This window comes from Amblyomma maculatum, chromosome 6, assembly GCF_055883805.1.
Source record: "Amblyomma maculatum isolate TAMU_Amacu chromosome 6, ASM5588380v1, whole genome shotgun sequence".
NCBI lineage: Eukaryota > Metazoa > Arthropoda > Arachnida > Ixodida > Ixodidae > Amblyomma > Amblyomma maculatum.
In genome coordinates, this window is record NC_139349.1 from 30,649,089 (window position 1) to 30,672,617 (window position 23,529).

The 23,529-nt window shown below is 44.3% G+C and overlaps 1 protein-coding gene across 1 annotated transcript in view; it reads left to right on the top strand.

Annotated features, from left to right (window-relative positions):
• Positions 1-13,763: 13,763 nt before the first annotated feature.
• Positions 13,764-23,529, top strand: part of Hdc (histidine decarboxylase) — a 28,577-nt gene continuing 18,811 nt past the window's right edge. The window contains exons 1-6 of the mRNA XM_084605519.1: positions 13,764-13,791; positions 18,008-18,180; positions 18,610-18,723; positions 19,282-19,539; positions 19,868-20,011; positions 22,130-22,196. Coding sequence (XP_084461645.1) covers positions 13,764-13,791; positions 18,008-18,180; positions 18,610-18,723; positions 19,282-19,539; positions 19,868-20,011; positions 22,130-22,196 — 784 coding nt within the window. The remainder of the gene's footprint in view (positions 13,792-18,007; positions 18,181-18,609; positions 18,724-19,281; positions 19,540-19,867; positions 20,012-22,129; positions 22,197-23,529) is intronic.

Here is a 23,529-nt window from a genome sequence, read left to right on the forward strand (position 1 = left end):
GGTTCGTCTTATCTCAAACGCTGCGCCGCTGAACGCGTCGTTCCGCTGCCTGTGGTCTTCTCAGCTCGCGTCGCGTTCGGCGCGCGGGCTCGTGGATTGAGCATTTTTTTTTGTTTTTGTTTCGGAGAAACGCATGCAGTAATGATGATGGTGAAATTAGTGACTTGGTTTCCGCGATGTAAAGTCTAATGCGACGGGCGTTAGTTGCGGCTTGATTTGTCACGTAGAACTGAATGTATACGCTCAGCGCGATCACATTTATAGGTAGAAGTGGTACACTGCAAGTACGTTCCTGCGCAGTATACGTTATGCAAGAACGATATGAAAGCCGAATGAGAGTTTTTCTTTCCTTTTGTGAACAGGAAAAAAATGGCCCCTAGATAAAACGGCGAGCTTCATTTCGTCTATGCAGTTAAAACTACTCCATCGCGCAGAATTGTTAATGGCGGCTAAGATCTGCTCTCCTGTTATGCGATGACATAAAGGCGCCATTGGAGCGAAAGGACGATGCCGACGGGGTGACACATATGCGGCGTAATTGTGACCCGCCAAGGCAGTTGTCAGCTTGCCAACTGCCACAACTTCCAAGTGGCAAAGTGGAGAGAAAGAAAAATCTCCATCTACACTTCTAAGAGAGAGGAGGAAGAAGCATAAAGGTGGCTACCACGGGAAGCTGAAAAATTATAACCAGTTTAAAAGAAATTATTAGGTTGTTTTCACTCAGAGTATTTTAGAAAACCCACCTGTCGACATCGGTTCAATATGTCCAATTGGTTACACAACGTCTATTGTAGATATCAATTTTGGTTTCCATTCAACGTGAAGCGGCAGACTTCTTGGCTAAATCACCTTTTGGTGCACCTGTTCGAATTTCATCCCTAATATCAACATTTTTGAATGCCTCGTTTTTAGCGCTACCAATACATAGCCACTACGTGCAATGATTCCTTGTTATCTACAGCGGAATATCAACATCTCATATGCTCATAGAAAGTTCGTTCATGTAAATCATGGCAGTGTGAGGTAACACTGACCTATGCGATGCAGGATCCTCCACCTAAATATTTCCTTATGTAGATGCGGATTCAGCCCTACACACATTGTGAGGCTTACTGGGAGATTGAAACTATTGAGCATTTCCTTCTCGCTTGCCGAATGTTTCCACTTCAGATAAGGGTACATTTCAATATATCAATAGCACAATTGGGATTTACTTTTTCGGTCCCGATTTTTTTTCTCTCGTTTCGTGCGAGTGCATAACGATTTTGCGTTGCCTCAAATTTGTCAATATTTACATAACTAGGTCACAGCTACAGACAGATTCCCTTGCTAATTGTACTCCAAATGTATAAACTTAAACTTTGCTCAGTATTCTTTTTTGTGCTTTTTCTTAAGTCTATGATCTTAAATTCTAGGCTCTTTGTTTATTCGATAATTGATTTATTGCACTAATTCAGTATCTGCAGTACATTTGGCCGTCTACGTTGAACCCTGACCAATCCCCACTTCTGGGTATGTGCCAATTATCAAGGTAGAAAAAAGAATTTTGAAAGATTCATACGAAGGTGCATAGTTTGTCAAGTCCTGTTCTGTATGTGTGACAGTACACAGTATTTTTAGTATGTGTGTTATATATGGCGAGTGAGAACGCATGCTCAGCGCACGACAAGGCTTTTATGTGACCGCATTGCCACTGCTGATGACAATTATGTACCCTGTGAATTTCTTGCGTATGGCTAGCACCTTAGTCATGACCTTTCTTTCCGCTTCCCCTACAGTCCGCTTTCAGCCAGCTCGCCCATTCAATATATCCCACAAGCGAAAAACGCTTCTTAAATTGATCACTTTGTATCTACCAGAAAGCATTTAAATGTTCATCTTTAGCATGTCCGACTACAAAGACCAGAGCGCGAAGCTGGAGACCACTTTCGACTGTAAAGTATGATATCTGAGACAAGCTATACCCTTCGATTAACCAGAGTATGTAGCCACGAAGAATAAAAAAATTACAAAATTTTAATTCGAACAAAGGTGGGCATGCATACATGCATTTGTTGTGACATGTGAAAATTACACTGAAACGAAAAGGAAGTCAGGAGAGGCAGAGAGGCAGGACAAAGACATGAAGTCTGCTTTAATGATTCATCGCCGCAATTTATCAGTGTTACAAACACTGTCTCATATAAAGAAAATTAGCACAGCAAAGGGTCGTTGTACACGGTTCAGACGAATGCTGCATTTATAACAGAACCCTTTTTCGCCTATCTTTAGAAACCGTAGGTCTTTGGTCTCGTGTCACAGCGCAGCGCTCTCGTAATTTTGTTGGAGCTCTTGTACACATAGTCACACCTAGTGATTTTTAGTTTAATGGATGGCTTTCTGCCATAGTTCGCAGAACTCGGCGGGAGTTTTTTGGACGAAAACAATAGCAAATCGTTCAGCGTACACCCAGGCTAGCAGACGCCACAGCGTGCCTGGTTTTCTATATAATGTTCGCACAGTCTCCCATTCAGACATCTCCTCCCATTTACTTGTCTATTGTGATGCCCTTTGCACAATGAAGGTGCACAATACGCGACACAACGCAAGCCAGAAAACGCTCCCTGCGTTTATTCGCGCAAAAACTTGGAGGACACGAAAGCTCTCCCTTGAAGAGTAAAATGCAATTGCGTTATTGAGTCCTCTTTGCATCGCACATCCATTATGTCCACCTTTACTCAGTCAGAGGGCTTGTTCGTGCATAGCGAGTGGGTTTTGTCCTCCTTTATGGGATGTAGATATAGTTTTCCGATTATAAATTTTGCGAGGTCGTTCCCATCCGATTATAAGAGCAGTCCTGCAGGTTGTCTTCTCGACGCTGCTTCAAACTTATGGTTCTTTCGTATTTTACTGACCGTCGTTCTTTACTAGTTTTATGCAGGAAGGTTATGCTTGGATGATGTTCTGAACAGTGTGCTTCCCTACTTACTACTAATATTCTGTTTTGCGGTTGAATCTGCCGGCACTCTTTGCCGCGTATCTTTCTTGCAGACCCCTTCATTTATGTGGTGAGACCTGGTCCGTTATCAACAGCAGGAGGAAGAACTTCAAGCACTCTGCTCATCCCGTTTATTATTCTTGTACCTATGTCCTCTATATTTTAGTGGCGTCGATCCTATCGTTGACATTATTTGCAACATGAACCCGAACCCGTCACTGGACGCACATGCCCTTTTATCCCATTGCTTTACGCCGCACCTTTTTCAATGATCCAAATTGCATTTCTCAATCCGATATCCGTGCCTCTCAGACTCTCGTTGCGGAGCATTTTGTCTGAATTGGTCCTAACGCCGACTCAAGTAGGTGGTTTCGGGTGGGCTTTATCGCGATTCGAGTCCTGGTACGGTGTGTCAATGCTTTGTTCGCTGGCCCTGACGGCCAGGGAGATTCTTCAGCGTCCCCTCCAGGGAAGCAACACTGCTCTCAACGGTCACTTTGTCTGAGCGGCGACGCTCCTGCTTATACAGGCCGTGAAACCGTTGCCAATTGAATTATTCAATCCGGAGGCAGCAGTTGACGGTGGTCCAAGAAGTCTAAATAGTGAGCGCGCGGGTTTCCGCTTCGAATCTGCCGCGGCGCTAGGGGAAGAGAACTGAGCACTGACGCCGGGCGGCGGCGCCATTCTGTCTTATGTTCCGGCTTTTCCGATGCCGAGGCTTCTCCTCAGTGCACCGATGCCATGCAACGCAGCGCCTGGGCTTGTACACTGTAATGATACCGCGACGCTTTCTAAGAAGGCTTATAGACGGTGATAACTGCATGTGAGTGCTGATGGGCTATTTCGTCGTTGGAAAGACCGCCTGCTTGGGTCGATTCGTTCGCAGAGCTCAGCTGAAAGAGTGCCCTTCCTGAGTGCTGTCGCTTCTTCAGGACATCTCGCCATCAGCCAATCTTTCTTAGCTGAACAGCGCTTTTGACTTGCTTCGCAAAGTATGGCGCGTTACAACTTAAAATGGTGCCGCTTTCAACGGCTTTTTTTTTTTCGGCGCGGAAGCAGTACTTAACACGGTCAACCCCAGTCATGAACCTTGTGTTAAGCCTCTGCCGAGCTAAGAACTGATTACGACACAGAAATTCCACTTGAGAAGCGTGTATGTGACATCCTAGCTATCGCCATAGCCAATCACCTCGCGCGTTAAGATGCAATAGACTCTCATACTGTGTATTGGTCATCGTTGTCTCTACCAACTTCCATCTGTGCACGTAAACTATCGCATATTCTACACCGTTTAACGGCTTTAATACCCTGTACGTTTTTTATGCGATGCAGTGCACTCAACGTATCTCGATTGCTCACTACTCACTCGTTAATAAACGGCCTTCGCAGCGCAGAATGAACATGTCAGCCATAAATAAGTTGAATATGTCGAAGAACGAACGAACAGTAGTTAGAAAGCACAGCGCGAGATGAAGCGGCTGTATCCGGCGATGATAAATAGATGGGACGCAGTTCCTAATTTTGACAAAATGATTTTCTTTTGACGGCAGCGGATCCAAGTCATTCTAGTGACAAGAGCTGAGACTCAGAAGCTCTGCAGTACCTCGAGATTCCCTTACATCATTTTCGTGATAATGGGTCCTCTACTGATGCTCGTAAATCTTTTCTGTGAAGTAAGAAATGCATTCTTGAATAGTTTAGGCTTATGGAGTATAATGTCAAAAAGCAAATCAGGCAATGAGGGATTCAGTAGTGAAGAAAACTGAAACAGGCGTTTTTTCCCATGTCCTCATTACAGGGTTTTATAGTAGGCGTAGTGTCGTCGGTTGCTTCGATTGTGGGAACATTGACCATGCAGATGATGAATGAGAGGCGGCGAAAAGGGTGGCGACAGCGGCTTTATGGGATCACATCCTGTCCTGGGTATTTGATGCGCAGAGCAATGTTCTTGGAAAGACACGTCAACGGTCTCGCCCAGCGGGAAGTGAACCGACACGTCGGAATGTGGCCGTATACATAATGTGCTTTCACGCGGCTCTTAATGAAGATTTTCGCGACAGTTATGCACAGGTGTGCGACAAAATTCAAAATACAGCAATAACAAGCACCAAAGCATGAAAAACTGCACCCAAGCAACGCACATGATGGAGCTTGACTGGCGGAAGAGCTGATAACGGCCCGCCGATAGGCGCTTCTGTTTCGCGCTGGCAGCTCTTTGGCAGCTGGTGTATATGTATCCCGACCGAGGCGAAATAAACGGTGTCTTCTTTCTACGCTCGCCGATTGCAGATATTCGTTTGATCGGTTCCTACGCTAAACATTGGATGCACAGCGTTGGTGACGTCACGGGATTGGCGCATGAGAGGCGACGAGGATACGACATGTTTCACTTCCTGCACTGCACGTTCCTAAGTTTTTTTATATTTTTTTTTTATCGCGAAAGCAATACTGCTCGCAGTTTGAGCCGTCAGCGTGGCCCGGCGGTGACCACCATTGGCTTTTGACCTTTAGACGACCCCCGTAGACGACCCCAAGCTGGCAGGAGCTGCCAACTTGGGTCTCTCGTTTCACATGGGACGGTTATGTCAGAATCAGCCTGCCAGGACCCTGGCATTCACGTTACTCCTAGAGCCCAAGAAGGCACGTTCATACGGCTTAGTTAAAGAGGGGCTTTATATGTGGGCTCATTTCTTTCGTTCGCATACTCTGGGTACACCAATAATACATGGTCCACAGTCTCTGGGATGCCACAAGTTAAACATTCCGGTGAGTCCATCTGTCCAATTAAATGTAAGTACTTGCGCGTGAAAGCCACGTTTAAACGAAGTCGATGTATCAAGCATGTCTGATGACGCGGAATATCACGTGGAACATTAAATTTAAAAGTTCGATCAAGCCTTCTTAGACGGATGTGTCGGGCGTCTGGTGCTAGCTGCTTCCTTGAAGCGTTTAGACAAGAGGCCTCTGTCAGAGGAACTGCTGCTGGGTGCTTGGCAGGACAAGGGGAAGGGCGTCCAGGCAGTGCGCGCTCTTTGCCGTTATTTGAGCGCCAGCGGACTTGATTCACGTTTGTAAAGCAAGCTGCTGTGTCTGTATATATATTTCATATGCCTTCTTCCACATCGTCACCCATCATGACCTTCTTTCTTCTCTCCTTCCCCTTCCCCAGTGCAGAGTAGCAGGCCAGATTTGAATTATTCGGGCCAACCTCTCTGCCTTTTCCTTTCAATAAATCCATCTATCTATCTTATATGTGGGCTGGCAGGAGCTGCCAACTTGGGTCTCTCGTTTCACATGGGACGGTTATGTCAGAATCAGCCTGCCAGGACCCTGGCATTCACGTTACTCCTAGAGCCCAAGAAGGCACGTTCAGGCGGCTTAGTTAAAGAGGGGCTTTATATGTGGGCTGGCAGGAGCTGCCAACTTGGGTCTCTCGTTTCACATGTAACGCTTATGTTAGCATCAGCCTGCCAGGAGCTTGGAATTTCGTTGCCCCTCTAGGCCACTAAGGCACATTCACACGGCTTGTTTAAAGCGGGGCTTTATGTGTGGGCTGGGGAAGAAGAAGAAGAATTAGAAGAATGCTCGGTCACCCGCAGCTATTGTTTTCGCTCAATATTCGGTTCAGAAGCGTTGAACTCTTCTACTTTTTTCTGTAGATTTCTCGCGCTGAAATTTGGACCAATTTTTTCAACTACGCGGAGAAAAAAAAAAAGAACGAACGAGGGCTTTTTCTCTGAATTTTCCTGCTTTTTTTCCCAGCTTCGCATCTATAAGCTCAGGAGGCCATATGGCATGACCTAGCTGGCAGGGGCCATCAACTGCAACTCCACATTACTTCTTCAAGCTGAGAACCATGCGCAAAACCTTCGTCACAGAAAGAAAATGTTTCATGTTCTGTGTCGTGTTCTTCGTTTGTATTTAGACGGTTCGGGCTGTAAGTCCAGACATGCGTACCTCACAGGCTCGTTGCTAAAGTTGTAAAAAAGAAAATAGCCACTGAACGCCAGTACCTTTACGTTTTCAATATACACAAGCACGATAACTGTAGACTAAATAATAAGTTCACTATTGAATATAAGTTTGTTACTTCATGACGGAAAGAATGTTCATAACTTTTGTGGTCTCACATTTAGAAAAACTACTTATCAATATTGGCCTCAGTATTGTTAGCAGTTGTCTTACTTCAATTACAGTTCTTGCCATGAGCAGCGACCTCTGCTCTTTGGCTGCGTGCATTGAATGCCATCCGGCCTCTGAGTATGTTCGAATTCGGCGAGTGGGCGCTTGCCAGGTGCCGTTTTTCTTTGTGCCAGGTGTTTTTGAGAATCTGAAGCGGCGGCGTTGGGACAGTGAAAGCAGGAAGGAGTGCGCGGTGCGTCGACCAAATGTTGTGGGCTTGTGCAATCTTTTTCGATCGAAGTATATGAACGAAGAAGCTTGCATTTTGTTAATTTAGTCATTTGTTAACACATTTGTTGTGCTTCTCCATCTTTTTTATTTGCGCATCGTGTCTTTTCTTTCAAAGTCGAGTTTTTCTAAAGGTATTGATCGGGAAAAAATATCCGTATAATAATTTCGAACACTCTGCATAAATATTAAAGCATAAAGAGGATACATGTCTAAAAGAAAGCAAACACCGCAAGTAAAAACAAAAGCACATTAGAGAGAACATATAGCTACGGATTAGAGAAAAGGATTAGGATAATGATTAGATTAAGGATTAGAAATAAGCATACAAACTTTACATTTAAGTTTGGTAGCGATGAAGCTATTTTATTGTCACGAAGCCAGGAATTCCAAGATTGATAATGAAAACTCGAAGGTTTGAGCGCTGAAGTTAGTACGAACCATTCCACTCAATGAAGCGCCGTAGCCAAATTAATACACACTTGACACACAATTCCTTACTGGGAAAAGTGAAAACCCCATTATGCGAAAAATGTGGAGGTTAGCTTACCGTGAACCACATTTTCATCTCGTGCACAGAACCTTGAACAGTTGAGAAAAAAATATTTCACTCCATTTTATAATGAACGCATCCCCTTCCACCCCTGTCTACTATTAGGAGACAACCCACTTGTTGAAATTTCATCTGTTTTTAGTTTTCTTAAAGAGTTAGGGATTCTAAATAAGCTGTAATTTTCTAAACACTTTTCATTTTCACTCATAAAAAAGCTAGTTGCCTATGTGCTAGTTGCATAGTTTCCTATGTGCCAAAAAACCCAACACAACACAACACATAATGCATTAACGTCGCCACTGGTTTCATCATCATCAGAAGGAACGCCGATCACCGAATGTAAATAAGGTATCATTTGTAATTTCATTTGTGAAATTCAATTAGTTTCTTCAGTTCTCGATTAAGGTAAATTATGTCACGGCCTGCTGAATGAGAAGTCCATCAAACACTGAGTGAACAACTGCGCGGTCACAGAGAAAACAATGCATGATCTAAAGTTAGTATTCAACCGCTTCTCTTTGCAACATTTTCACCTTCTTCTGTCTCCATACTGCCAGTAGTTTCAACAGAGACGAGAAAGAAGCGCCTGATTGGCTCCGTCACACGTCTTACTTTGTTCCAGTCTCCGACACCAGAACGCGGGGTGCCTTTCGTTCCGACATTAGGCACCCAAACTGCGATTGACGTACGCGGAAGCTACGAAAGAACAGACAACCCGCTAAAGACATTCGATCCTATGCTCCACTCGCTTCCACACGACGTGGACGTCAGACCTTGCGTTACCGTCCGTTCAGTGTGGAACACAAGCACAAAGACAACTGGAGTAACAAACTGTCTGATCCGCTGGCATGCCATTAGCTGCACCCAGCGTGACCCTGGAGACCAAGAGCCATCGTTGCGGTGAGCCTCCCCTCTGAGGCAAGGACTAGCGCTCCACGTCTTCCCCTCTCGGATGGATGCGTCGGCGCCACCCTTCTTGTGGGCGTGTTCGTTCGCCGTCGTCACCACGCGAGTTTCTGCCGGAGGACGTGGCTGAATACGGTGCTCATAACGGTAGAGAACGTTTCGTTTGACGGTACGATTATTTGACTTTTCATTCATCCATCTATAGAAGAAGTGTATAATTCAAGTAAGTCTGCTATATCCTCATCAGGTGACAGATGAGCTGTTGTTCGGACATTTTATACTGTGAACGATTGCACGGAATAACGCAGTGAGAGGGCCGCTGTTAAGCTGTACCCATTTGCGGCTGTGATCAACTCCTTCAAAGTGTGGCGACTCGTCCCATAGCCCGAGATGACATTCCTTATGGTATAGCTAGACGTAAACTTTTTTGCTTTCTATTTATTTTCAGAAGTCGGTGCAATTTTTTTGTTGTTTGTTTCAGGGCGCAGGTTTGGGCTTTTATCGAAGATGTTTAATTTTTTTTTTTACCAATGGAATTACAAACTTCTTTCGGTAGTTTAATGCTGAAATTCTGTGTGGATAGAAGTCTGCTCCAGCATATTTGTCCACATTAACTATTTTGGGCTACTAGTTAACATGTATGTGGCAGTACTGCGAGCTGTGATCTTAAAATAAATTCCTGTCGCCATTAAAAAGTAACGCAGATTTAATGAGATATCCGGCAGGCAATAACGTAAGTGGAAGTTTGGTTCTAGGTAGGCATGTTAATTTTGCACCGCTTCGTTACGTTGAGTAACAGGACGGTGATTGCCTGGTCTGGATTTTGACGGCACCGACGGAAATGTTGCAGAATCGTCGCGGTATACCATGCGCGTTGTTAAGCCGATGTCCTACATGCTGGTGATAAACTTAACCAGCTAGCTGTCCTATGTTACTGACAGTGACCAAACAGTGCTTAGGTAGCAAGTAGAGAGGAGGCGGTGCTCCCCGGTCAACAGAGACATGCACGCTAGCGGGGCAAGACCTCAAATCGCACAACTGTACTAAGTGTCTAAAATACTACCATGTCTTTTCTAATTAATTATTTAATTTTCAACATTGACTGAATGCAATTCGCGCCAAGCAGCTTGTTAGCTTTGCCCTGCATGCCAAGAATACTGACGCTTTTCCTAAAATTCCCAAAACTGAATTTGGCAACATTTATTGAATTTTATCGTTTTAAACCGAAAGGTCCAACATTAAGAATGCTCAGAAGAAAAAAGGCTCTGCTAAAATACTCAGAGACTCTTCTTATATATAGATTGAGCAATATGCGCCTCTCTCCGTCTGTTGGATGGGAGGTATGTTAGGACTGAACTACAAAAGTCCTTTTCTGAGTTCTATCACATGAGAAGTCTAATAAAGCTCAGTAACTAAACGGTAGATGCCCTTAAAAGGAGGCGCCACAGCCAGTATCGGCGACAGGACTTCGTACGTAACAGCGCAAAGGGCTAGCAGGTGAAAAGCGATTAAACATCGATTAATGGACTAACTATGAATTCACGAGAACGGTTAAAGTCATTGGATGATGTCCTCTATTTAAAGGCATTTGCCATTTTATTCTGTAGTCATAAGCGACTATAATTTGTCGCATGATGTTTGAGAGAAGGCGAGCTATGGTAGAAAAGCACATCGGCTTTGTGCGACAATTACACACACACACACACACACACACACACACACACACACACACACACACACACACACACACACACACACACACACACACACACACACACACACACACACACACACACACACACACACACACACACACACACACACACACACACACACACACACACACACACACACACACACACACACACACACACACACACACACACACACACACACACACACACACACACACACACACACACACACACACACACACACACACACACACACACACACACACACACACACACACACACACACACACACACACACACACACACACACACACACACACACACACACACACACACACACACACACACACACACACACACACACACACACACACACACACACACACACACACACACACACACACACACACACACACACACACACACACACACACACACACACACACACACACACACACACACACACACACACACACACACACACACACACACACACACACACACACACACACACACACACACACACACACACACACACACACACACACACACACACACACACACACACACACACACACACACACACACACACACGCACACGCACACACATATATATATATATATATATATATATATATATATATATATATATATATATATATATATATATTAGGGAAAGCCGCCGCCGAGGCCGGGATTTGATCCGGCAGTTATATATATATATATATATATATATATATATATATATATATATATATATATATATATATATATATATATATATATATATATATAGGAAAAAAGCGGTATTTTGTGTGTTTGGTTGCGAACACATTCAAAAAAGTAAAAGTCAGACGTAGTGGATAAAAGAATGTATTGACATTTCGGCCGCGGTACCGGCCTTTATCGGAAGAAACTAGGGTAAATCTTTCGGGAACCGCCCCGAGCTGTATTCAGACGTGCTGAAAATTTGATTGATATTTTTATTTTGACTTCTTCGAGGACCACCCGTCCCGATTTTACTAGCTGTACACCATGCAATAAATCTCGCTGTAAAGTATGTTCCCAATTGGCAACGTCATCGGTAGCTGTTAGCACGGCTTCCAACTACTGTATAAAAATTAAAGGCAACTTCGCCTGTGGCACTGCCAATGTAATTTACCTGCTTGAATGTTCCACCTGCCAGCTCCAGTACATAAGGCAGACTGCGACGCCTTTTAGATTGCAATTTAACAATCATAAGGCACACAGTACAAGCCTACCCAACCTACCACTGTTCATCATACAAGAATTCAGGGTCATTCATTTGATCAATTAAAACTCACTATCTTGGAATCTGGGTTTCGATCGCACTACAACCGGCAAGTCAGAGAATCATTTTTAATTCACAAGTTTAAGTCTGTGTCTTCAGGTATTAACGAAAGCGTAGGAAAGCTAAGTTGTCTATCTAAGTAAAACTGTTTCTGATTTACGCAGTTTCGAGATATCAGCCGGGAAATTACTGGTATCGTGTTACTCTATTCTCTCTCTCTCTCAGTCTCTTCGTTTTTGTTTTTGTGATGTGTACGTATTGTGACCACTTCATTTCATTGTTCGCAGTTTGGCCACGTGCCTGAGTATGCTTACTAATTCGATGAATGGTGATGCACTTTTGTGCACGCTTGGGCTCCATAGGATTCTCAATAATGTCGCGTCACCACGTGTTATTATTTTCTTATTTTAAACCAGTTGTAATCTGCATCATAACGCATGTGTGACTGCATGAGTGTTATATATATTAGTTTTGGTTTATTATTAGATGGTCACCGCCACACCGCAAGACACAGGTAGACAGTCTAAGTGGCCTTTGAGAGGTGAAATGTCTCCCGATCTAGGCACGAATAGCCTCCGAGAGGGATGTGCAGCTTTTGCGGTTATGAGCAACAACCATTCTGCCTTTGATATTTGCAAAGTAAGCATTTCCGATCAACATGAAAGTTCTTCGTCGCTTATATCGTTGATCGCTCCTGCCATTGCGTGCTCACCTTTTGTCAAAGTTTTTGATCCCAAAGATTACTGAGCTATGTCATGTGGCATGTAATTCCCTCCTTCAACAGGTACAACATCCATGAATGCAGCACAAGCACCACAACACGGCTTAGAAACAAGCCACATGTGCTCTAAGCTTCTGACAAGAAGTTTACATTGTCACGCCATTCATTTTTGTTTCTATTGTTAATGCACGTAATCTGCCTCCTCGAGTGCGTGTCAGGCTTATTAGGTGAACACAGGCGCATCAAGGGCAAACCTGATGCTCAACGGTCACATCCTAAGATGTATTGTTATCAGTTCTCAGTTCAGTCGTTCAGTCGTGTCCGACTCTTCGTGACCCTATGGACCATGTCACGCCACGCTTTCCGGTCTCTCACTATCTTCCTAACATCACATAACTCCATCTGCAGTGCCTCGAGGATGCCATCTAACCATCGCGTTCGCTGCCTACCCCTTCTCCGGCGACCCTCAACCTTTCCCTACATCAAATCTTTCTCCAGCGACTCCTCTGATCTCATCAGATGACAGAAGTAGCTGAGCTTTAACTTTAGAATTAGACAATCCATTAAGATTCATGGTCGACAATATCGACTGATTTGATCTTCTGGCAGTCCAAGGAACTCTCAAGAGTCTTCGCCAGCACCACAATTCAAACGCGTCAATTCTTCGGCGGTCAGCCTTTTTCACGGTCCAACTCTCGCACCCATACATCACAACTGGAAAGACCATAGCACGAGTTATACGGATCTTGGTTAGCAGACTAATGTCTCTGCATTGTTATAGGGCTTAATTATTTTATTCTTCCAGTATTTATTACAAGCACTACAATAAAATCCTCATTTGTTAGTGAGCATTTTATCTATGTGTATTCTTTTCTCTGCCCCGTTTATCGCACGCCGTTTTTGCTGCAATCATACGCCAACTGCCGCGCTACATTCTGCAGTTGCCACCTGAAGGGGAAGGAGGCAATTTCTCTCTACTAACAGATGTCTCTTTGACATTACAACATACGTCGTCGTTTTTTGGTGTGTTCGAGTTTTAAATCCTTCGCATACCATGTAGTCAAGGCAGCAAGGCTCCAAAGATGCCTTCATAGCACAGCCTCCGGTTACGAAGGCAGAAAATATTAATTGAAAGAGGCGCACAGTATTCACCACAACCTTATGCATTCCCTTTCTTCTCTAAGGTAACCATGGACATTGAAGAGTACCGTAAGCGAGGTGAGTGATTTCTTCAACTTAACATTTTTTTTTTTTTTTGAGTTTTTAGGAGAATTCGCACACATTAGCTGTTTTTTACTAGCAACATTGGGTGGCTTCTCAGTCTGACATCGGTCCTTGCTATAAGATGGTACTCGTAAAATACAACGAAAACATTTCACATTCAATAAGAATACTAGCTGTTAAAAACAACTTTTACGCGCTGAGTGCAATACCACACTTTTGTCCGTGACCCAACCCTCAAGGAAACATAATAAGGGAAAGGTGCTTAAATATTCATTGTCATATAAAGAACATCTGCCGCGCCATGACAATACACTAAGCCATCAATCAAGAACATTTTTGCAAGATACAATTTTGTTTCAACAATTAATATTTGAGTACCTGTGCACGGTCTGTGCACAGCAAAAGTTCCTTATTGCGCTCGGTATTCTCACATATTAATTTCTTTTTATTAAGTACACTCAATGCCTCCTCCTGTCCCGATTTGACTTAGGTGACTGCTATGAAACAATGCTCATAATATACAATGGCGAAAGTTTCCATTACGTAAGATAACTATTCGTTCAAACGCAGTTTTACCCGCTGAATGCAGTAAGGCACACTTGTGGCCAAGGCCCACGCCTAAAGGAAATATGATAAAGAAAAGAACCCTGATTATTCATTACCGTACAAAGACATCTGCCACGGCAAAGCCAATGCGTTCAATCAATAAGAATCAAGAAAGTTTTTTTTTTTTCAACATATGATACCATTTGAACAATTATTATTTCTGCGTCTGCATTGAAACTGTACACAGCAAACTTTCACTATTCCGCTCACCATGGTGTAGCCATGTTAGCCTGGCGAACGCCTTCAAGCTGCACCTGCACATAGCAAGCAGTAGAAGTTAAATCCCGCGATCTATCTCAAAAGTATAGATTGATTTCAACGCGCCATTAAGAAAAACTTATCCGTCTGGAAGTACCTCTTTTTTTATGGTAACAAGCAGCAGTATAGATTTTACATGATTTCGTGTTTTTACCCAAAATAGCACGAAAAGATTACAGAACAATACAATACCAAGAGAAAGTATGAGCGTGAAGTTGTTGATAACCTTTGCCCATTATTGTCCTCACCTTCTTTTAACCCAGCAATCCCTTTTAGAACATTATTTGCAATTTTCTTGCTGCGAATTCTTAAAAGCCAAGATAGTCATGCATTCATTTCACACAAGAAAGATTGCATTCAGGTTCCACAAAATTTTATATTTCGTTCTGCGCAGGAATAAAATAATCTGGTTTTTCGAAATCGCACTAGCGACGCTTGGCACTTCTTGTGATTTACAGTATCTGCCCATGAAACTGGAATGTTTCTTGCAAATATAACATCCATTGCTTTGTGCCAGCACAAGCTCCTTCCACATGCAAGAATTTTAATAAGAACAAAATACATACACAGGACCTTAATCACCATCCTCATAAGACCACAATTCATACATGATCAATGCGCTCAACAACCCATTCGCATAATCGTCAAGTATATAATCAAATTCTAATAATTGTATGTCATCTCAAACTGTAAGCGCTTAACAAAAATAAGGCATGCGTTGTTGCATTTCAGCATGAGCCCAGGCCTGAATGGCTACTCGTTTTATTTAATACAAACCCTTTCATATATTTGACGGTTTATTTATTCGTTCAAGTGAACGAACGCCCTGACATGACTAAACCGTGTCTCGGACATAAGTATCTTCTTTTTGACAATTACATACGTCTTTGTTCTGTTCGTTTCTTCAGAAGCTGGCAGCAACTTTTCAGTTCTATTTTAATCAAGAAGTTGAAATTCCTGAATGAATTCAGTCGTGTGTACAGTTCCGTAGCATCGAATGCTAAAGCAATTGATCGTTATAGCCTGCCAACAATTCGGCCAATATAACCAGCAAAATTTAGGGCACCAGGTATGGCCACGCTGTAAAAACGCACAGTGGTTCATATGCACAATGAGTACCGGCATTCCGGCACAGCTGCTTGTTTTATAGCCGCGCTTAAACCTTTTGTGCTCGCACTTTACGGCAGTGCTATGATTGCCACTTTGTTCTCGAGGAAAGATTCCTTCTATGCAAACTCTTCGTTTGGGAACAGGTGCACAGATACAGAGCACGGCAGGAAGCGCACAAATTTTTTATTACTCTCGTTTTTTTATTTTTTTTTAACTTTATTTGGCGCGCAACCTGGCAAGCCCATACACTCCGTTCGCGTCATCATGCATAAAAAGAAACGATAACATTTATTGCAATCATTTAAATCTAGAATGGCGTACGCATCTAGAGCACAGGAATATTTTCTGGGGCTATAGTCTGCAGCAATTAGTTATCCGGGTTATTTCTGTCGCTGTTTCCTTATTGGTCATTACAACTTGCGACATGCGGACTGACACCCAGAAAGCATATTAATATGGCCATGATGGATACAAATAACCAGTTGGAGACAGAAGGGCAGGCATTGGAGCTAGAAGTTTTCTGACCTAAGATTTTCACCCTGTATGACCTTCTAAGCCTTTTATGTGAGAATAAATGAAGGCATACAAGCGAGCTTTCCGTATATGCCGTTAAGATACCCAAAACTGGACTGAATGTCCAAGAACGCGCTCCCAATGAGGTTCTAGACACTGAACCTGTGGCCTACCTGATCTTTTTGGTGCTGATTGTAGGAAAAAGTTGACACGGCGAAGAAAATTACAGGGAACACGAAAATACGACTCTTTGTTTTCGAGTAAAATGCAGTTTTATCCCCCCCCCCCCCCCCCCCCGAGTTGAGGTTTAAAATAAACCCGGTTTGTAACCGAAACTCTGCAATATATAGTTTAATCTATAGATAACCTCCAGCACTAACACCTAGAAGAAAGACGACAGATTGCGCGCATTGACGCGACGTTATATTGCCACGATTGCATCAGACGCCACAGATTGCTAACGAGGTTAGGACAGTAACGAACGCAAGTAGTCATTTTTATTCCTTGAACAATGCTAGCTTATACTCACTTATTTATGGTTTAATGATTGGCCCCAAACACTTGAATTAAGAAATATCTTTATCGCCCGAAAAACTTCCAAAATTTGAACTGAGAAGATAGCGCCTCCATTTCAAATTTTAAAAAATACAAAGTCAAGAAGCAAGAGACTCCAAAAGCACATAGTGTCTGTCACCAAGGTACACCTAATGCTTTGCCTATGGCTGCCACTGTCCCATTGCTATTAGGTAAACTTTTGAGAGAACGTCATCACGTAAGCCATTAAAAATGGCACTGCACCACAACAGCATTGCTGCTGATTCATTTTCACATTTTGTTAACCTTGTATCAAGGGAAAGTAGCATACCTAGATTAGTACGTTATGCCAGCGGATTGAAGACTGCCGGACACACCGTGTTCGAACTCCACATGACCTCATCTTCAGTGTATTAAAAAAAGAAACAAAATGCACGGATTGATCATTTTAATTAAATTGGCTGCCCAAGAGCGCCATTTCTGTCATGCCATGGTACAGCGGGACGCCGTTCAAATAAACAGTCCAGAAGTGCTTTTGGAACGTAGTTTGCGAAGAAGAATTTGAGAGGCGATACAGAGAACTTTGTACTCAAAGTTGCCCATTCTTTCCTCCTTTTCTCTATTCGCCGTCAGCGCATGCAGAGTTTGCCACAGACACTGAATTTAAATATGCGGGGCTAGACTGCGTGTTTCGCTTGAGCGTCATACTAGTGGCAACTACTCTACAAAAGTGCGACCGCTAGGAGAAACGCACTCCTATCTTCACTTTGCAGCGTTATTTCTGTGCCGTTCTTAGCTTGAATGTTAGCGATGCCACCGCTAGGGGCCCTGCGTTTCCGCGCTTACGTTCCCGATGAAAAATTCGGAAAGTATAGTTCATGGGGCCAAGATTCAATTTATATTACGACACTCCCCCAGTTCCCGTTTCAGACTTCTTAGAAATGCAGGCATGCGCGAATGGCTGTGGCTACCTCGATGGCCATCGTGCTTCACCAGTCCGGAGTTTCGCGAGTCTCAGCTACGTTGTTTAGCTGAGCAGAAAGGTGTTCAGGCCGGTGCAGAACGCTCTTTGTACGTCCGTATATCAAGCTGCGACGATAAAACAATATTTAATTGATTTGTAAGACCTAGTGGAACCATAAAAAAAAAAAAGAGCTCGGCTCCCTTCATGCGACTGACTGGCGTGCAGGCAAGGAGATGGTGGACTACATCGCCGACTACCTGACGAACATCCGAGAGCGTCGCGTATTTCCCAACGTCAAGCCAGGCTACATGCGCGAACTGCTACCGGACCATGCGCCCGAAAAAGGCGAGCCGTACGAGAACATCTTCAATGACATCGAGAGGGTCATCATGCCAGGGGTAAGTATACGACTGGCTTTCTTTCTTTTTTTTTTTTTCACCGCACTTGGCAACCCTAGAGGAAGAGGAAAGATTGAAGATATAGTCGAGGAAAATGCAGTGAGATTAATACACTGTGGTACAAACAGACATCCGAACTGAACGGTATAGTTAGACGCTACGAGATCGAGACATAAAAAACAGCGATATACGGCAAACGTATCTTTAGAAAACTGAAAAATTTTAAACCGGCGGGTGAGGATCGTATGACGCAGCAGGCATGCACCGAAAACAACGTTTATGCGTTCATAGCAGGCTGAACATTCCTCCGTGGATTAACACGACTTTTGCCAGAAAGACAAATCACTCGGCGCCCTTTCGTGCTGCTCTGCACTCACCTGCGGAGCTCAAGCGCGGATAATGTCACGCATCACTGCGCTTTTCCCGCAGGTGACCCACTGGCAAAGTCCATACATGCATGGCTACTTCCCTGCCCTCAACTCGCCGGCATCACTTCTGGGAGACATGCTGGCCGACGGTGTCAGCTGCCTAGGCTTCACCTGGGTGAGCGATAAGGGCACTACAAAATGGTATTTACAGAAAGCCGGTTTCCTCTGGCAATAAAAGAGCAACTTATAATTCCCTTCCTGGTATTAGGCTGACGTATACATTCACAGTTTGGTAGATCGGGTGCGATACGGTGTAGAAGGCTCTTTATTTAAATACGTACACGAAACTTGTGAAAATGCACTCTCATGTGCCAGGGCTTCAGCATAACCTGCCAGCGAACACAATGCTCAAAAATTGTGCCGCAGAAAAATGGAATAGTGTACCACTAGACAGCCATTCGGAGAGTGTCAATGCAGATAATAGAAAATAGCACAAAGTTTTGATGAGAAAGAACACGCAGTTGAGGTCGAATATGTCCTATAGTGACCGGCTGTGAAAATTTTCTGGGAGAGCGTGGTAGCGTCTCGCCCCTGGAAACAAACAAGAATCTCAAAACGTTTTTATTATGACTGTGGCAGTGTTGGTAGTGGCAATCTCGTAAAGCTTGAAGTTTATCCTGCGCCGTGCGTTGAGGTGGGTTACGAGCTGTGCCCATCCCGTTGGTTGGTGCAGGCGGCGTCTCCCGCTAGCACCGAGCTAGAGACCATCGTTCTGGACTGGCTAGCACAGGCGCTCGGGTTGCCCGACCACTTCCTGCATTCGAATCAGCACAGCCGCGGAGGCGGCGTCATTCAGACCACGACGAGCGAGGCGACGCTCGTCTCGCTGCTGGCGGCGCGCTCCGAGATGATACGCAGCCTGCGCCACGAATACCCGGACACCGATGACAGCGACATCAACGCGCGCCTTGTCGCCTACTGCTCGGACCAGGTGAAATACTCCCTCTTCCTCTCCATTGTACCGGCCTTTGCCAGCACCTGATAGTCTTCTCGTGGCTAATCCGGAAAAGAAAAGCATCTCTCTAAACGTCATTCAACATGCTGCAATGAACTCTCGAATTGCTTTGGAGCTGTCGTCTTGTTAGCTCTTGCGTAGCGAGCAGTAAGTTGGTTTATGCTGCTTGGTAGCAAAGAAAAGTATTTCACGTCATGAGGAGGTGCAACTTCCTTCCTTTCAGATACATTTCAAGTGCATGTCACACACAAGCACGCACTTGTTTGCCCCTTGCAAGGTATTTGACGCCTCCCTTCTCTCGCAGGCTCACTCTTCGGTGGAGAAAGCTGGCTTAATTGGCATGGTGAAGATGCACTATGTGGAGTCGGACGAAGACCTCAGTATGCGAGGTTGGGCGCTCAAGGAGGCCATGGATAAGGACCGGGCAAAGGGCCTGATTCCTTTCTATGTGAGTGTTGAGCATCATTGCTTCTCTCTATAGATCTTACATGCTCCTTTCCTTGCTTGGACCTCACCTGGATGTGCACAGGGCTAAGATGTGCTAGCTTTGCTACGTCCGCTCTTTTGCTTTACTCCAACCAAGCCGTGTATTTATTTAGAGAGTGAATTTCATTTGACCCTCATCGCTCAGGCTGATCAAAACGTTCAATATGAGGAATAGAGGGAGGACTGTGACTCCACCTTCTCGAAATAGTTGATCAGTGTTACCATTATTGTGACCTACCATGTACCACATCTATCACCGCGTTAAAGAAAACGCTTGTCAGATTTATTAATCTAAGTTGTGGCCTTTCAGGGCTAAAACGCTACTGGGTTTCCTATATGCTGCCTTATTGGTCACACCTTCAAATCCATATCGAAACGTCTTCTCTCGAAGAGACGAATGCTTTAGAATTTCTTCCTGCATCCCTGGCTGTACGACATACAACATTCGTTTCAGGGTTACAGGTAGACACACTCATATAAATGTATTTCCTAACAAGTCTGTCAAATAAATAATTTAGTACTGGGACTTGCGTGCTTATAGACACAATATCAACGAGACCCTGGTTCCTGGAATTAGAAAAATCAAGTTATGAATGATGTCGCTCGTGAACTTATTCATAACGTCCTGTCAGTTATTTTATCTGATAATAAACATTCACAAGGTGGCTACGAGCGTGCAACGCCAATATTTGTGCGGTATAGTAGTACGAAAGCACATAACTTTGCTTTACAGACGCATTCTTGCCTTTGTTTTTTACGTGCAAACTCAAACAACCAGGAATGTATCCGGCCTTGCTAGAAACGGCAGTGATACCATGGGGTGAACGTCTTGAGAAACTCTAAAATGACAGTTAATCTCTACGCCTGTTTAGAGCGCTGCTTGGAGCGCTTGAATATCCCCGTGTGATCAGGTAATACTGTAATTACTTTTGCAGGTTGAGCTTCGGGAAATTATGTTTGCCCCTGAAAGGATGCAGCCTTTTCTGAAGCCTTTTTCCAGCGCAAATCTCTGAGAAAGTCGGGTGCTGGTCCGGTGGACGCTTGCATATGAGAGTGGTTTGGGCGCCCGTCTCGACTGCGGGAGGTGGCCAGTTCGAAACCCACCGCCGGACACCCACCGGTAAAATGGGTACAAGTGTCCCCCGGCCCGGCGCCCGGCTCTCTCAGGGGTGTGCGTTTGGAAGAGGCTCTGCTAACCCTGCTAAGCCCCCTGGAGGGCTTAAAGTTTCGAACAACGAATGACCTGCAAAGGTCGGGTTCTCACAGGTCGGGTTCTCACAGGTCGGGTTTCCACCATGGCTGTAGCATGGCTGTAGGGCTAAAAGAAAATTGGGTGTGGGCAGCAGTCACAAGGGCCACATAATGGGCTGTTGCCGCGCAAAGCGGACGTATTGTTGTCCGATGGCGGAACGAATCACTGCCACATCGGCGCAACTATTTGTGCGGTGATGCATTTCGAATCCCCCCTCCTCCCACCCGCCGTCCCTCTGCCGAGATGGACACTTAAGACACAGGGTCACCCGTCGACTCCAGCCTTTCTTTTTTTTCTATCCTACTTTTTCTCAAAAAAAAAAAAAAAAAAACTGAAGCGAAGGGAGATTTTCCGCTCCACACTATGCCACCTGCCAACCGAGGCAGTTGTGCTTCGGGTGACAATGCTAAGGGCGGTGAACTGAGGAAGGAACCAATGGGAGCTAATGATGCAAAAAAAGAAATATTTATCCTACAAGACAAAATGTCAAAACGTTTCACAAAGTTACCGCTCTATTTCAAGAATGCCACATAATTCACTAATAATAACGAGGCATGTAAACCTGCCTGCGTAACCAGGCTCTGGAACAAATATCAAGTAAAAGAAATAAATTTAGGTGACGCGCAACCGACGATGTTCGATTACGTTGCGTTAAGCGTTTAAGAGAGGTGCGGTTTCTGCTGCATTACCTTTGGTCATTTCTTTTTCTGTATGATAAGTGAATATTACTCGCACATTGATGGTATCTTACTGAATATATGCTATTCAGTAACCTAATCATTCTGATCTGTCGCTTTTGTGCAACGTTTTTGAATCTCCTTTCGCCAGGTGTGCGCTACGCTTGGGACCACAGGTGCGGTTGCCTTCGACAACCTTCAAGAGGTCGGGGAGATATGTGAGTACCATTTCGCTTGAGACCACCTGTGAAAAAAGAGTTTTGAGAATGGGAACAAGGCTTCCTAGTGGTTGAAAAGCATAGTACTCTCTTCAATTCAAGACCCCCGTCTACGTCCCCAACCTCTGTTCGAGCCGCCGCAAGTTTTATTTTTGGCCTGTCTCCTTTCTGTTAATATAACAAAGAGTTCGTGCCTAACGATGACAATAATCACACCCGCTTTTGTGGTCTCAAAAGAAGTAACTACATGTGCAGCGCATCTTGACAAAGTAAGTTACAGAATTAAGCAAGCACAGTGTGTTGCATTGTCACCGGTGATCCATCATAAGACATTTAAAGAACCTAAGATCAAGACAATTTTATTAAGGGCGCCGCCACCTTGGCATGTGGCGCCGCCTAGTGTCTATATTTTATCTCAAGTGACTTGCAGCACTGCGCAACCTAAGGGCCAACTGAGCCAATCAGAACTAACAGCATAAATGTGTCCCTCCAAGCCTGTCTTGTCGAGTTTGAGGGCGCCATCAGTGGGAAGGAACAAAAGACAAAGCGCAAAAGACCTGCAATGAAATGCCCATTGTACTTCGTTTCACAAGTTGTCTGCAGCACTACGAAAGCATAGGGCGATCCTGGCCAATCCGAACGATCGCACAGCAGGATTGGGCTCGCAAGCTCCTGTCGCCGGCAGCGACACAGGAAGTTAGGAGCATAGTCATATTATGCGAGTCATCTCGATTGGAATAGATCGCCCTTAGCTTTAGCAGGGCTGCAAACAACTTGTGAAACGAAGTATAGACCACGGCCCTATGGACAGTGCCGTTGGTTCGGAACGCGGCAGAATCGCATGCCCGTCACCACGGTGGTTCGCCTACGCACGATGTATCGCCTTGCATGGTAAGCCAGAAATGAAAGGTTGCACTTCGAAAGCAATAAAGCACTTTTATTTTAAACATGCAAAGAAGGTTCGCGACACTAAGGCGGTTGTAAGGTTTTGGCCGTGATCAGTGCTTAAATATCGGCTATAGAAAGTTTTGACGTTTATAAAGAAACGTGCATGCTGAATTCAGACTTGTACACGTTACAGAAAATAAGTAGCAGATTACAATTACAATCACTCCGTCTGAAGTGTAAATGATTACAGCGGTCAATTACAGCGTCATAAACGCAACTGATAATTGCTGAACCGTAATCGATTACAACTTCATTCTTTTTCATCCAACTTCATCACCACAACATAAGCTCGCTCAGACTGCAATAAACTAGTGCGTCTTGCTCGAACCTTCTTTACACGCATGTAATTTTCAATAGGAGTTGTTTTTCGCAGTTGTCACTGATA